Consider the following 17,200-nt stretch of genomic DNA (forward strand, 5'->3'; position numbering starts at 1 on the left):
GCTCCTGGGTCCACTGACCCTGTACTTGGTGACGGCCACAATGCGCCCCAACCCCAAAGGGAGGCATCCGTCGCCACCCACCGCGTTGGTGCCCTGGATTGGAACACTATCCCCACACATAGATTGTCGTGCTGGGTCCACCACTGGAGTGATTCCAAGACATGATCTGGAATGAGCAACAACTTCTTTTGGCTGTCTAGGTTCGGGCGAAAATTCCATAGGTACCACAACTGGAGGTTGCGCATATGAAGACAGATATTGGTCATGGTCGTGTTGCAGGACGCCATTAACCCTAGCATCCTCTGAATGGACTCAGCTGGTTTTCGTGGCACTCATTTGAACAAGAACACCAGGTCTCTGACCTGTTGGTATCTGGACTCTGGCAAATAAGCCTTCTTTTCTTCCATACCCAGTACTGCCCCTATGTAATCCACTGTTCTTTGAGGGACCAAGTTTGATTTCTTCCAATTTACATTGATCCCTAAGGTGGTCAGGAACTGTAGGACAAGGTGTATCTGCGAAAGTAACTTTTCTCTGTCGTTGTTCACAATGAGCCAGTCATCCAAAGATGGATATATCACAACACCCTTTGTTCTTAAGAATGCCACAACTGCCATCACCTTTGTAAATACATGTGGGGCCGTAGAGAGGCCGAATGGCAAAACCACATATTGGTACGCTGTATCGCCCACCGTGAACCGAAGGTACTTTCAATGCTTTTTGCAAATCCCCACGTGGAAATAAGCATCTTTCAGATCTAGAGTGACAGCCCACTCCTCCTTCATAACATTCCTTGCAGAGTAATCATCCTGAACTTCCTTGTGTCTATATAACCATTTAGATCTCTCAAGTCCATTATTGCCCGAATCCCCCCATCCTTCTTGGGGATTTGGAAATATCTGGAGTAAAACCCCTTCATTCTGTCCATCCACTGCACCTGCACAATTGCGTGCTTTTCGAGTAGCACTTCCACTTCATCCAGTAACACCTGAGTTGATTTGGTGTATTTCACACCCTGAAAAGGTGGCAAAGCTTTGAACTCTATTGCGTAACCAGAGTTTATAATTTTCAGTACACATTTGTCTGATGTTATGTGGTGCCATGCTTGGGCATGGCTTGCCAATTCAATGGATACATTGGCTGTCACGAGGCTGGTGTTGGGAGCCTCGAGTACTGAACTTGGTGTTACTATGTGCTCGTGCTGTGGATGGACTTGAACTTCAAAGAGACTGCTTTGTCTGCTCTCTGGATGGTTTCTGGCCTTTGATTTCTGTTAATAGGGCTTATTTCTTTGGTAAGGTCTATTCTGCTTTCTATACTTCTTTCTATCCTGTCGATAAGAATAATGGTTCTGCTGTCTCCCATAGGTGCGACTACGGGATTGCTGCCCTGTTGAAGTTGTAGCCGCCATGAAGAACTTAGCCGTGAATTTCATCTTTTTCCACGATTCCATCGTGTCATCCATAGACTCTGCAAACAATCCTTTTCCATCAAAAGGTAAGTGCTCTATTTTATCCTTCATTTCTGGTTGTAGGTTTGTTGATCTGAGCCATGCATGGTGACGTAAAGATACAGCCGTGGCCATGGCCTGCGATTCAGTTTCTGCCAGGTGCTTAAAAGTACTAAGCAAGTGCCTACTGATAACCGTTGCTTTCTCACAGGTCTGCACCAACGCCTTCTGGAAATCATCAGAGGACATTGACGGCGAGTCCTGGAAGAATACATCCCAGAGGTGGTGCATGTTACGCGTCATACAAGCAGAGTAATTCGCTATCTTGACAGTGAGACTAGAAGTGGCATACACTCTCTGACCCAGAACATCAAGCTTTCTACCCTTCTTGTCAGCCGGGGTTGTGTGTCGCTGACCACCTTTTGAAGACGAGCACTCCACCACTATCGAGTTCGGGACTGGGTGCCTCATCAGGAAGGTGTTCTCCTCCTCCTGTATCCGATACAAGCCTTCCAATTTTCTCGAAGTAGCCATAGACATCTGTAGCACTTCCCATGTGGACTGTGCTGCCTTTGAAATCGCCGGTAACACTGATAGAGACACAGGGTGGGTAAGCTTTGCTTTCATCATCATATTATAAACAGGATCCTTAAGATCCAATTCAGGCAACTTAATCTCGAGGCCCAAAGCCTCTGCCATTTCCAGTATCTGAGCGTGATACGCTTTCAACTCCTCTGTGGGAGAAATGGAAGTTTAGGTGCCACTTCTGCGGGGCGGGGGGGGGGGGGGTGTCAGGCTCCCTAGGTTCAGGTATGCTGTCCCCCTCAGTGTCAGATCGATAAGAGGTGTCCGTGTCACTACCCTCTGGCGAAGTGTTCTGAGTAGAAACAGTGCTCCAATGGGCAACAGTATTTCTAGGGGCTAGACCGCTTGGAACTGCAGACAATGCCCTTGGCTTCTCTTGCAAAACAGTCCTTGGTGCTGGGACAATGGACAACAAAGGTTCTGATGGTAGCTGCTGGTCTCTTGGCTGCTGCAGTGGCTGAACTGGTTGGTGATGTCGTAGTTCTTGCTGCACTTTCCAAACTTTATACTCTGCGTAATCTGGTAGGTAAACCACTTCAGGACTTTGGCAGAACCCACAAGTGTGTGTGATGCGACCACCTCCCATCGCCGCGGCTTTGGCTGAATAAGTCGGGTAGCCCACACCAGAGCACGTAAAAATAGGCAGTGGCCTTGTGAGATTGTGTCGTTCTGCTGCCGGGGCCATCAAAAGTTTAATTGGGCTCGTCGAAGTGGACACTAAGCGACTTGATTCCTGTGCCAACGTCTGTGCCCTCACAGGTGACAGAGAAGGAGTTTTTGGCACCTTAGTAGTAGCCAAGTGCTCCGCTATCTCTGGACCAGTAAAGCCTTGGAAGGTTGAACCCGATGGTGTGCCTTCACTAGATTCAAATAGTGCCATCAGTGAAGTTCTGGCCTTGGGTAATGCTACCTCTTCATCCAATGTCCCCTCTCCAAAGTCCATAAACTCCTCTGGGCGATAAGTACTTAGAGGCGTTGCTGCTGGAGATTGAATGGGGGTCCGTGCTGGAGTCAAGTTTATCGCAGAACGATGTTGCATCAAAGGCTGCACCTCTTTCGACGTGGTAGCTGTCAATACCAACGTGTATGGTGCCTTCAAAGTCGAACACTACATCGTAGCCGTACTCAGTTCCGAGATAGGTACCGAAGCCCCTGCCGATGCTGATCCTGGCGCCGATGTCGATCTTGGTGCCGCCGTTAATGCTGACCTCGACGCCGAGGGAGAACCCTCGGATGACAGAGAGCTCTGCAGCACCCAGGGCGATGGCGCCACCTTCAAAATGGTATCCCAATCTTCAGCCTCTGTTTGCAAATTAGTAGGCGAAGGCGTTCATGTATTCGAGTCTTTATGATCTTCTTTCTAGGTGGTGACAAACCGCTCTCCTCATCTGTGGAGGAGTAACGAGCCTTCTTGTGCTTGCACCATTTCTTCTTTACGGCCTCCGGCTGCTTGAACTCTTGCTCCGTAGTGGCTTTCGACTGCGTATTTGCAGAGTCCACTAACGAAGGCACTGCTTCACAAGAAATCGTCTCACTCGACACCGACCTCGATGCCGAAGGTCTCGGTGTTGGGGGTCTGAGTATGTCTTCATAAAGTGCCGCCCACAATCTCAGCGCCCGATTCTTTAGAGTCTGCTTTGAGAAAGAGCAGCAGATCCTGCAATTGGCTGGGTTGTGATGTTCTCCCAGGCAGAGCAAACAGGTGTTGTGTGTATTGGTAGATGGTAATTTAGCACGGCAGTTAGTACACCTCTTAAATGTTGTCTTCGTTGCCGGCTTTGACGCCATAGTTCCCAATCAGCCCGAAGGCCAACCTGCAAGGTAGAAAACTCCTGCAATTCAGGAGAGACTCACTGATTTTCATATTTATTAGGGAATATCCAGAATCCGTGTCCTTAAATACAGTCCGAAGTCTATTACCAGTACATTTTCCTAATCCGTTCCGAGTCTTTACAGAAGAGTTTTTATTTTAAATAGATATTTCGAGGAGCAAACTGATCCGAGGTTTAGATGCAATGGTGGTCTAAAAGAAACTGAGAGAAAAACGCCCCAACTGCCTTGTTTAACGGAAGCATGATCAAGTGCAGGACAGTTGTGGGCGGCAAGAGGAGCTAGTCAATCAGTCTGCGAGGTCCCTGCGCAAGCGCAGAACCCCATTCTTTATGAATGCAACGGATCACAATCCAGATTCAGTGGTTATTTAAATTTCTCTCCAAACCAATTCGAATCTACAGGAGGGCTGCACAACTTTGGCCCTTCAGCTGTTTTTAGACTACAACACCCATCATGCCCATCCAGTAGTCAGGGATTGTGGGAGTTGTAGTCCAGAATAGTTGAATTACAACTTGGCAGTCCAGAGCTGGGGAATCTGCAGAAGGACTGGATTTGTGCAGTCCTGATCTACAGGCTCCTTGTGAGACAGACCAGAAGAAAAAATCATAGCAGCCATATTAGCAAAACTACAGATTCATTTTCAGTTATGCACTAAAGAGTCTGGTGCCAATCAAAAGCATGACTGACTGTTCATTTTAAAATGAATACCTGAGAAATGCATAGGCTGTAGCTATAAAACTGCTGAGCACTTTGTGCACAGAAGACTTTTCCAGTTTTCATTATTTATTTGATGACATTCTGCTTTAGGCTACTGAATGTCAGCACAGGAATCCTGCCATTCAGGAACCCAATGAAAGAATTACACATTTTAATGAATCCTTTACCATTTCTCTTCGTCTTTCTTCTTCTCTCTCAGCTTCTTTTTCATATTCCCTAGCTTTCTTCCGTTCTCTGATCTCCCAGTTTTTAAGACGCTGAAACAAAACAACTATTTTAGAAGAACTAAAATATAGTCTGCCTTTCCATTTCAGAAGAGCAAATTTTCCACCCACAATTTAAAATATTAACTATGCCAGTCTAAACTTCTCCAATGAACTGGAGAAGTTCTGCCAAATGCTCTGAATCATGTTAGAAAATGCTACCAAAATATCAGAATGCAGTATGTGAGTGTGTGTGTGTGCACACACATACTCCACTTAAGTAATAGTGTTGGTTCCTAAACACTGCAAGCAGAATTCTGCTCACCAATATTCTTGTTCCAGCCCCCTGCACCCACTTTAATCACTCCCGATGTTTGAGGGACCCTCAGAAACTGTGTTGTCTGTAGCTGGGGACAGTAGTCAGCAGACATAGGAGACAACTCCACCTCAAATTGAGCAGAAGTCCCTTCTACTTGTGCCAGGGTCACTTTGGATCCAACCCACGAAGCAGAAGTGCCTCCCCAGATACCTCTTGATAAGCTGCTTCCTTTTCACGTAGCTTTCTTTCCAGTTTGCGCCGTTCATAGGTATCTTCTTCATCCTCTTCTCTATCCCTTTTCTTGTCCTTTTCTCGTTCTCGCTCCCGTTCTCTTTCCCGTTCTCTTTCCCGTTCCCGCTCTCGCTCCCGTTCCCTCTCTCGTTCCCGCTCCCGTTCCCTCTCTCTGTCTCTGCTCTTCTCTCTATGGACAAATATAGCAAGAAATTATTGATGCACACAATTTTCAATGTTTATTACTGCTGATAATAAAGATCTAATGAAACTACTTCTATAATCTATATATAGCAATAGCAATAGCAATAGCACTTACATTTATATACCGCTCTATAGCCGGAGCTCTCTAAGCGGTTTACAATGATTTAGCATATTGCCCCCCAACATTCTGGGTACTCATTTTACCGACCTCGGAAGGATGGAAGGCTGAGTCAACCTTGAGCCCCTGGTCAGGATCGAACTTGTAACCTTCTGGTTACAGGGCGGCAGTTTTACCACTGCGCCACCAGGGGCTCTTACACAAAACGCTAAGGACATATGTGGCAAGCCCCACCTCTGCTTCAGCCGTGACCAATGAAAATGTGGAGGAGGGGCTTGCATGTACAACCTTAGACCAAGGCGGGAATGGCGGCAGAGACAGCAATGACAGAGCGCAGCGCTGGTGGCAGAGAGGGTGGCGAAAGCTTCTTCTGAGGGCCCACATTTCTGGGCTCTCTGAGAAAGCCCCCAAATGGGCCATAAATGGCCTGACCTTTCATTTGGGCGGCAGGCTGGCCCACGGAAGGAAGTTTTGCTGCCATCTCTGCTATCAATGCCCTGTCGTCGCCCGTTGTCTCCGCCACCATGGGGTAGGAAGGAGGTTTCGCTGCCTCCTCTGCCATCCCAGATGGCAGGGGGTGGGGGGAAGCGGCACAAGGAGCCAGATCAGTGGCGACAGGGAGAACTAGCATGCAGATGCTCTGTGCTGGCCAGCTAGTATGATCTTATATTGACTGATACTTGTTTAAGCCATCCAACCCCTGAAGAGCAGGATTCAAACTAGCATAGAATTAGTATAAACACCTTACCCTTGTAGAGTAAGGTTTTCTGCAGAGTGTAAGAGTGCTCTGCAGTGAGAAGAATCTCTGTTCTAGGTTAGTTCTTATGCTAGTGGAAGATGTTGCATAACTACTAGCAGAAGAGAGTGCACTAGGAACAAGTTCCACTTTTCTCTTACATAATCCCATATGTATCCTGGAGAACTGCTAGCAGTTCCTTCTGCTAGCAGTTGCACAAAATGTTGAGACACACATTTTCTCGCTCTGGTAGTGCAGTGCTAATCTGGATTCTGCAAACAGTGATTTGAAGCCAACCTTAAAGAAATAGAACTCCTACTCTTCTGTCAAATTCTTCATGCTAGCCATTCTTGCTTATGAATAGCCAAACAAATTACATTTTGAACAGAGACAGAGTATAAAACACCTGCTAGCTTTATTACTACAGACACCAGTTTCTCTATAGTTGGCGGTGGCTGTATTGATGGCCAATCCATACAAAGTTGGCTGTGGAACAATACATCAGTGTTTTCCAGTAAATAAATATTATTTAACACACACAGCTTGCCCTGCCCCCATGATTTACTGTTCACAGATTGTATTCAAAACTAATTTTGCTTAGAAAAGAATTATTAGCAAAGGCAGTAATAAGCATTTATTACACAATATTAATAATTACCTAGATCTGCTCCGATCTTTATTGCGGTCTGAGCTCCTTTCACGGTCTCTGTCCCGATCTCTTTCCCTGTCCCGGTCTCTGTCTTTAGTGCGGTCCCGATCTCTATCCCGCTCTCGTTCACGCTCCCGTTCTTTCTCCTTCTCCCGTTCACGCTCCCTCTCCCTTTCTCGTTCACGCTCCCTTCTCTCTCTTTCACGCTCCCGCTCCCTCTCTCTTTCACGCCGTTCTTTTTCAATTTCTTGTCTCTCTTTCTCCTTTTTGCCTTTTTCCTCCTCCAATTTCTAGAAACCAAGAGGATTTTCAAAGTTAATTTGTAGCTAGAGTCGGAAGCCCCACCCCACCACCACGCACAACACCCAAGGCTGGTAGTGAGAATATGAAAATCACCAATAATTTAAACTAAAACTAAACAGTTTGCTTTCAGCTCACAAGAATGAAAACAAAATCTGTAATCATAAGGCCAGATTTCGTGCAAAAGGCATACATCTAACATAAACCAGCAATCTCCAACCATCAAGAGCAATGCTTGCCTTGTATATACTGATAATTACATTGCATTGCCTATAAGGGTTCATAGATGAACTGACCCCAAAAAGAGAAAAAAAGAACAACTCCAGCACAAAGAAGATGAACTTTTTGCTGGCAATTTTATCCTGCTCATGTAGGCAGATAATTTAGTAGGATGCTTACAGGGACAAGACAGCTAATTACTCCATATTGTAGCAGATCAATTTCAGACAGGGATGTAAATATACTCTCAGCTGCATGGTAGTGCATGTGACTGGAATTGTTTAGAGGGGGGTAAATCTTCTTGAGCACTGTGCTTGCCACTGCTGCCCCCTATGACTTTTTTTTTTGAGCATCCATTGCTAAAGTGTCAGATTCTAGAGAATGGGATCCTCAATTTACTCTTCATAAAGCAGAAAAAGACTGAAAATTACACATAGAAGACAGACTAAAAGGTTATCCAGTACAGTTTTATTGAATCTGTTTAAAAGTGCACTTTTAATTGAAAAAAGACATGCCTATGACCAATCTCCTATGAAGACAATAGCAAAATAAATATCACTAAAATGATAGATAAATCCATCCTTGGAAGCAATTGGTGTGTGTTAACTTACAGATGCTGTGCTAGGACATGGACCGCCAACACTGGATTAACCTTGCCTACAAGCTATATTTCTGGGAGGAAGAGCAAGTACATGGTTCACAAATAAACCAAAAAAACATAAGCCAAATATCAGCCTGATGGATGCCAGAATATTATGGGCATGATCCTTCCAAATCCAAGTGCTATGCCTAAAGAGATCTACATAGGGCATATCAGAGCTCTGTGTTCCCTTCCCTCCTCACTTGGTGCATACAATCAGTGGAATTATGAGCAACGGGAGGCTTGTGTATGGTGCCCAAACCCCTGTTCCAGCCCACTCCCTTCACTCAATTAAGAAATGCAATCTGTTCTCATTTCCAGACAGAGTGGAAGGAGATGGTAGGATCCAGGAGCCATGCACAAGCCTCCCATCCCTTATCATGGCATGGTGGTGACCATGCCCCAAAGGAGAAGGAAGAGAGCACCGCTGTGTCTTATGGAGATACTTCTGTGCCCAATATGAGGAAGGATTATGTCCTAAATATATTTCACGCAGATTAAGCAGGGGAGAAAGAACAAAATCAAATCATACAGGTTCACCCCATTTGGCACCATGTTTACCACCACTGCACTAAATCAAACTGGAACAATAAAGTGTGCATATATTTCTCTCTTTCAACAAAGAATTTAAGACAACTTTAAAACAATCTTACCTGTGACAGTCTTCTGGTATGCACTCACGGACCAGAGAACCAAAACAGGATTACAGTAATAAAACTAACAAACAAGAGATCAATATATCTAGCCACCCTATTAAATGATACCAGCAGTGAAATATAGGCAAGATGGTGTTAGATACATTGAACTCACAGAAGGAAGAGGGTACTCAAGAATGGTAGAACAGCCATTTTGAGGAGGAAAAGGTGAAAGTATAGATAGTGTGGGAATGCGGCAAACTAATTTCTAAATGAAGCACTCTCATAGTATAATTTCATCTAATGTGGCATATTAGTGTATGCTACATCAACATTCTAACACAGAACTTACCTCAAATGTCATATACTTTTATAAGAAAGTTTATATGCTGTCATGATTGATACTTACAGATTATATTAGTTGTTCCAATAAAAAAAAAGTCTGTGCTTAAGTTCCTGGAATTTTCTCCCCTTAATTTTCTTTTGGAGTAAAAATTGTAATAATTTATCTTGACTGTGGCATCTTAAAGACTTTTATTTTTAGCTTGTCTTTTCTTAAAAGGCAATGAGAGTGCCAATCACCATAGTCCTTTAATAGTGAAAATTTTAAGTAACAGGCTGCTTCCATGGAAACAAAAGGTACAAAGTAGGAAATGAGATGGGGAAAAGATCAAAGATATGCTGAGGTAATGGGCAAAGAGGATAGGTAGGGGAAAAACCAAAGTCTTACCTTGGATTCTCTTCAGACTCATCTGTACTGTAAATGGACACCCCCTGCAACGCTGATACCCTAGCAGTCTGATTACTGTTTTGTAAACTCTAACCAAAAAACATGCAAAGGTTCACTGTGCTCATTAGCCAGCCCCTTTTAAACTTCCCACCCAATATATGAAATGGCCATTTTAAAGTAGAATTAGTTGCATCTAAGTTAATCCAAAATATCCCCCCAATAAGATGGATCAAAAGGCAGTAAAATGCCTAATTGCTTCTGAAACAGTGAAGCATATTTTGACTTTTTTTTAAAAAACCATATGATTTGTTTATTGTTTTAGCAACTTGTTGGGGCTTGGAAATAAGACTATGTTTCACCACTGACCAGTTTCACACATGTTCTGGAACAGTTATCCTCAGGTTTTCATTCCCAAGATATATTGGAATATTTTACATTGCCAGCAATGTACATCCATTTTTGCTTTAAAGTTTATATATGTAAATAAGCATGACCCTGTAACCAGAGTACATTTCACCATTTTGTACCTTCAAACCATTGCACAAATATTATTAACCAACAAAAACACACTCATTTCAGGGATGAACACTTCACTGGGTGTGCAGTACTCCAGCTTTGCTGGGCAAAATTACTATTTCCTTAAAAGCTAAACATCAAGATACAGTGCATGCATAGATTGCATTTCACCACCCTTACACCACCCCCTTCCCAACCAGAACGCATTCACAAATTCATATTACAGAAATGTCTGCAGGTGGGAACCCTGAGGTAAGATTTACTGTGCAAACACATTTCCAAGCCAGTTACCCCTTTGCATATTTTTTTGAGGGGGCATCCATAAATAATAATAAAACAGAAGCTCATACTTACATCCTATTCCTTGTTACTTTCCAAGCTGTGTGTTTCATCTTGCATTAGTCACCATATGATCTCTATCATAATGGTGGGGGTCAATGAATAGATTAGCTTTACGGGAATTTACAGTTCTTCCATGCATCTAAATTTTGGTAAAGTCTGGTAACCACTAGCCTACTTTATTTTACCCCCATTCTCATCTCATAACTAGTAATTAAATCTTAAGTTTAAATTAAGCATTAGAGCTCAGTGAAACACTGAATTTGAATTATGTTTTACAGCTGCCTATTATGGGAGCCAGAATATGTTTTATATGACAACCCAGTTTAATTATTTGGTCGGATGTCAATGATTTTAACTGCACTGGATTAAATTTTTTTTTAAAGCAGGGTAGGAAGTTATTTTTAATGTATTCACATTAAGAGGGTGCATTGTAATGCAATCATTAAAGTTTAAAAATACAAAATATTAGACCACTTAAGTAGGATTTTATCTAGGGGGTGGTGTTGTTTTTGGATACACATTATGCCTGCTATAAAAAAGATTAAATTATAAGGCCATGTGCTGGTAAATTTTCTAAATTTAGGAAAGGGAGGGAGACTGGATTTTGTAAAACCTATTTTCTTTTTACAAATTGCAAAAACAAGAATACTACCTTGTGTGTATCTCTGAATTTACTGATCTCCCGGGATATCAGGTCCCTTTTGTCTTCTTCCATTTCTATAGCATTTATATCCTCCTACAAAAAAAAAAGGGGGAAGGAGGAACAAGAGAAAATAAATGTTAAAACCCATCTGTACAGGCACAGGAGAACCAAAAGAAAAGCTGAAGGTTAGATGTTTTGTACCAGTCTCGTAAGAGATAAATAAAGGCCTTCTGAAGTACCAAACCTCACAGTCTGATGTTAAATGAATGAAAAAAAAAATCAGATGGACACGAGTCACAAATCTGGTAACTAGCAGTAAACATAGTCATTGTCAAAGCCTACAATGTAAACGAACCTTGGTGATGAGTGGATAAGGTATCAGTGGGGCCACTGGAAATCTGCGGAAAATCTGCGGAAAAATCCACGGAGATTTTTTTTTTAAAAAATAGATTGCACACTACTCTGGAAAAAAAAAACAATGTTCTGTATGTTTGTAGAATAAGCAATATTGTATTGCTGTGACCTTAGGTCTTTGACTCAGCAAAATTAAAGAAGAACCTCGCTAATTCTCCTTTTACTGATCTACTTTTCAGCAAAGGTTTAAGTGGGTGCCACCTCACACGGGCAAGTCTTCATTTAAATTGGAGGACATTAGCATACTAGGAAATCTTGCAAGCTAAACTATGCTTGTTAATAAGTGGCCTGTACCTTTTGTGGTATTTTAAGCCTTGTTTTGTTTTTCACTCGCTAATTCGCAAAATTCAACAATCTTTAAAAGGGGATTCCCAACAGTTACTGCAAATTAGCGAGGTTCCCCTACATCTGAAATCAAGAGCAGGATTTCATTTGCCATTTCTTTCCCCACACTCTTGAATCTCCCACATTATCCCTCATCTTGTCAACAATCAAACGGGCAAGGGAACCAGTAGTAATTATAAGCATTCAATAAAGGGCACATCAGTGCTTCAAACCCAGCATTACATGGCACTCACCCCAATTTGTTGTTCTCCCCCAACATGCATAGAGCTTTTAGAGCCCCTTTCCTTAAGAGATGAGCATGGCACCTCACCCCCTTACCCCGCATCTGCATCCCTACAAATCAAAGATGCACTTCTCCCTTCCCAAGAAGATTGTAAGAGAAGGGCATGGTTATATGGCTCTTTGTTCTCATAAACCATGCTAATTTAAAGTTCATCCACGTCAGCCAGCTCTGGCCGTAGATAACCCTAAACTAACAATTTCAAAGTAGGACCAACATGCAGTTCTTGTAAGCAACTCTGTTAACACTCAGACCTCTCAATACCATTGCATGCTTTTTTGTTTATATACATATCACCAGCCATAGCATGGGTGAAACTTTAAAAAAAGAGGGGATAACTTGCCTAAGAGGAAGCAAGGAGTGTAAAAACTTTGGTGCAAGGCTCAGTTAACCGGAGGCTAAAAACAATGCAGGGAGTTGCATTCGCTCCTGAAGTGAGAATCTTGTTTTTTGCACTGCTCTTTCAACACTCCACCAACAGCCACAGCTGTTCTACTGCCTGCCAGCAGTATAGTGTAGAGAAGAAAATGAAGCTTAAGACTGAAAACCCAAACCAAAGTTCACCTCTTGCTACAATTGAAGTTGGCAGGTGTCGCAGCCCATAACTGAAACAATTTGTTTCCAACATTTTAGTCAACTTTACTACTACTATATCTTTGCCAGAGGAAGTTTCTTAGTACAATCAAAAGCAGATCATCCACTAAAGGTGGATTACAGCATCTTCTGCAAGCTTTTACATTTAAAAAAAATGGAAGTTGGTCTAACAGCCAAATATTAGTAAACCATTTCATACAACAGCATGGTTTCCATTCCTCCAGGATAACAAAGCTTTTTAGCTATTCGCACAAACATCATTAAAATAGGACAGTGAGGCAGGTTCAAGGTGCTAGCAATCAGCCAAGTTGTGACTTCAATACCAGCACCAAACCCCTATGACCCAGAGACTTGGGTCATTCACAATGTCAAACATAACAGGCCCTATTTTTAGGGTCTCAAAAGCATCACCCTGTCACAGAAAACAAATGTGTAGTGACTTTAATACATGTATTTTACAAGGGATGAAAGGCTGAATCAAACCTGCTGAGATTCAAACCTGTAGCTTCAAGAAGTTTAGGCACTGCGACCCTGGTGTATACACACCTACAACATCCACAGAGTTTGGCATCAAGAACTGATTTAATTTTTCAGTATGAAACATAAAAACTGCTGCTAACATCAAGGTTTGTTGATTTGAGTTCTCATCAGATGCTTTGAACTAATGTATTGACACAGAGTTTGGCCCTTATGTAAGGAGAGATGAAGTAAATCTGTTTGTGTCCAAAATCAAAACACATACGTCCTCCTTCTTTTCCTTTTTCTTCTTCCGGGGATGAGAGTCAGATTCTTGAGAGGGGGCATTGAGCTCGCTGGAATATTCCCGTATTAATACTTCAATGGCCCCTTTAATTAGCTGGTCTCTTCTCTTTGCTTCTTCATCAAGGGCTTCTTCATCATCTGTTGTAGATTCTGGCCTGGAGTTCTAGGAAACAACAATGTTTGAAGTCAAGCATATGGGACATAATGGAAAGCTACATTCACTGGAAAGCTCTGCTACACATGAATAGCTCTTGGAAGTGTTATGTGCAGATATACTTAATATCTTTCCAACCAGTCTTTAACCACAAGTTTATTTCTGTTTTCATAAAGCGAGTACACTGGAATTACAGCAGAAGTTCTACAAATCTGATGAGTGAACATAGATCGATATCACAGTAGAGCAGGGGAGATAGCTCGAGACTGGAAAAGGATGTTGGGAAGTCACAGAAAGTGCACACAAAGCCAATATGCAACTTAGTTCTCCCTAATTTTCACAAGGCACTGACACTTCAGCAGCTCACTTCTGACTGTCATCATTATCAGAAGCTCAAAGTTACCAAAGCATAACCAAATAAAATTAACCACTGAAGCTGTGCCTTGAGCCACAAGATTAGGGCTTTTAGTTTTGTGCAGTACAAGTTCTTAGCTAAAAAGACTCCTAACCCTATATTTATTGTCTCTACAGAAATTAAAACACTAAGTATAGATTAACATTATGGTTTTATGTGGTAAGTGCAACATGCTGCGAAGTAATTTGTAACATCCATCATTATTTATTATATTTACAAACCTCCTAACACCTAACTCTCAAGGCAGTGTACAGAACTTAAAACAAAAACACGCAATAAAAACAATTATTTTTTAAAAAAATTATAAACTTTTTAAAATAGTTCTAGCGAAAGGCCTGAGAAAAACAGGTGGGTCTTAAGTGATTTTTTTGAAGGCAGCCAGGGAAGCTCCTGTATTGATAGAAGCACATTCCAAAGCCCTGGGGCAGCCACAAAGAAGGCCCAGTTCTGTGTTGCCCCCAAATGAGCCAGTGGCAGCTGTAACTGAACCTCCCCATGTGATCTCAGAAAGCAGTGGGGTTCCTCATAAAGAAGGCACTCTCTTAACTACCTGGTATGAGCAACCATGGAAATCACCTATTCAGAATGGCCTGGTACTCTTTAGTGGTGGGTGGGGAAGCACTCAAGGCCACACTATATAATTCCACCCTATGGGCCACTTTACATATTACCAAACTCCTATAATATGGCAGAGGAGAGCTGGTCTTGTAGTAGCAAGCATGACTTGTCCACTTAGCTAAGCAGGGTCCGCCCTCAGTGAATATGAATGGGAAACCTGATGTGTGAACACTATAAGATATTTCCCTTAGGGGATGGAGCCGCTCTGGGAAGAGCAGAAAGTTCCAAGTTCCCTCCCTGGTGGCATCTCCAAGATAGGACTGAGAGAGATTCCTGCTTGCAACCTTGGAGAAGCTGCTGCCAGTCTGTGTAGAAAATACTGAGTTAGATGGACCTATGGTCTGACTCAGTATATGGCAACTTCCTACGTTCCTAATATGAAGCTGCCTTACACCAAGCTGGACCATTGGTCCATTTAGCCTAGTAATATCCACTCTGACTGGCTCCTGAGGGTTCTAAAGCAGAGGTCTTTCCTATCACATAGTACACAATTCTTTAACTGAAGATGGCAAAGATGACCTTCTGTGTGCAAAGTATATGCTCCAAAACTAGAATCCCTCTTCACAAGTGTATATGTATCATGACCCTGCATGCCTCTAAATTGCTGTTATGCATATGCAGCAATTGGCCCATGTAAATACTGTCACACATGTATGGGAATTACTTAATTTCAGTTCTCCAAAAGAGGCCCATGTCACAATTTGTGTGAAATAGCCTTTATGGAACTAGCCTTAAAAACTGCAAGTATACAAACAGTCTACAATCTTTCATTTATATAAAACAGTTTTTATTTGCTTCTCCACAGGCTCAAGGTGACTTACAATTGCAAATCTAAAAATCAAAGAAATAGTAAACCACAAAAATGCAATAATAAAACGGAACAGATTTTAAAAAGAAAAAAGAAATGGGCAGCATCTGGACTAGTTAGTCTTTACTAAAGACCAATGAAATCAATGAGACAAGTTAGTCATGACTAACTTAAGCCCCATTAATTTCAGTGGGACTTAGTAATAACTTAGCCTGGAAGCTGCCCAATATTTGTTCTGGTTTCTCCTCACAGTTAACTAAAACATCAAGTCATTCTCATCCCCATTTAGCCTATTAACTTCTTTTCACAACCTTGCATTAAACTCTTGCTAAATATGAAACTATAAAACAAATCTCACCTGAGGATCGAAGATGGGTGTGTCCAGTCAAACGTCAGGTAGAAGGGTGGGAAAGGGAAAGGAGCTCACTGAGCAGCAGCAGCAGCTAAGAAGTAGGGGCAGGAGGAGGGAGGGGATTTCAGCTGGAGCAGAAGCTGTCATGTCAAGGAGGAACAAGCTGAAAGACCTAGAAGGTGGCGGCGGCTAGGGGATATTAGAAGAAGTTAGGGAAGCAGAAGTGCTACTCATGGAGGGACATTAACTCAATCCAGATACTGTGGCCTTGTTTATCTTCTTGAGAGTTTAAAATAAAACTGCATTTTTTACTTAAGAACAAAAAGAAAGTCTTGAAATCCTAGCTGGAACATCAGAGCTTTCTATTTGCATGGCTCTATGAAATTGTTCTCTCTTTATAAAGCACACCTCCAGAAGTTGGGTTCTAAAAAGAAAAGATACTTAAAGTACAAACTTTGCAGCTGGTAGGAAAATACCAGAATGGAACAAGTTTTAAGTCAATATATCTCCTAAAGGTGTGTTAATGTGGTTCTTCAGAGACAAATTAAAGGGTTAAATTAAAACCCTTTAATTTAGGCAAACTAAAGGGCAAATTAAATAGGAAAACTAAAGGGTCAATGTGGTTCTTCAGAGGCAAATCACACTCTCCCAGTGGCCATTCGTTCCTCGGACTCCATCACGGCTTTTAGAAAGCTTGTAAAGACTTGGCTTTTTACCCAGGCTTTTACATAATCGTTTTTACTGCTGCTTCTGTGTGTTTTTACCTGTTGTACTGCTTTTATGTCTGTTTTTATATGTTTTTATATTTTTTTAGCTTGATGTTTTTATTGCCTTTTCATTGTATGTTTTAACTTTTGTAAACCGCCTTGGGGTTGTCTTTTAACGAAAGGCGGTATATAAATGCAGAAATAAATATAAATAAAATAAAATAAATAAATAAATAAATAAATAAATAAATAAACGAGTTGCTAAACTGTATGCAAAATGGGAAATCCATCTAATAAATGCTGATTCTATTTAAAACCTAATTTTTATTCACAATAAAAATTTTGTAATCAAATGCTTTCATTTCTTGTAGAAGCAGAATACACCTGTGCAACAGATGCTGAGAAAAAGAACCACACATTTTTCACAATTTATAGTATATAAGAAAGAATGTGAGAGGATGACTATGGGAAGTGTGTGTGTGGATGATTCACACTCAGTCAGAAGTTCGAATATGTAAAATGGGTAGATGTAGATGCTTAGGGATATATCCTGACTTATTCTAGCAGAATAAAGCACATGCAGGTGGACTGCAGATTTTCTTGACCACACAATAATAAACTGCCAGGGCATAACTGGAGTGAGAAATCCCTCCCACTGGGCAGCAAGGTGTTGACTCATAG

At 41.9% G+C, this 17,200-nt stretch overlaps 1 protein-coding gene across 3 annotated transcripts in view; it reads right to left on the reverse strand.

The window, feature by feature from the left end:
* RBM25 (RNA binding motif protein 25) overlaps nt 1–17,200 on the reverse strand; it is a 50,084-nt gene that overhangs the window by 10,817 nt on the left and 22,067 nt on the right. For 2 of the 3 annotated variants that reach the window (XM_053283326.1, XM_053283325.1), the window contains exons 7-12: nt 13,446–13,628; nt 11,426–11,479; nt 11,080–11,163; nt 7,055–7,335; nt 5,318–5,528; nt 4,753–4,842 (exon numbers count right to left, since the gene is read on the reverse strand). In XM_053283326.1, the coding sequence (XP_053139301.1) occupies nt 4,753–4,842; nt 5,318–5,528; nt 7,055–7,335; nt 11,080–11,163; nt 11,426–11,479; nt 13,446–13,628 (903 nt within the window). The remainder of the gene's footprint in view (nt 1–4,752; nt 4,843–5,317; nt 5,529–7,054; nt 7,336–11,079; nt 11,164–11,425; nt 11,480–13,445; nt 13,629–17,200) is intronic. The other variant, XM_053283327.1, reaches the window with a different exon arrangement.

This window comes from Hemicordylus capensis, chromosome 1 (genome assembly GCF_027244095.1).
Source record: "Hemicordylus capensis ecotype Gifberg chromosome 1, rHemCap1.1.pri, whole genome shotgun sequence".
In the NCBI taxonomy this organism is placed as follows: domain Eukaryota; kingdom Metazoa; phylum Chordata; class Lepidosauria; order Squamata; family Cordylidae; genus Hemicordylus; species Hemicordylus capensis.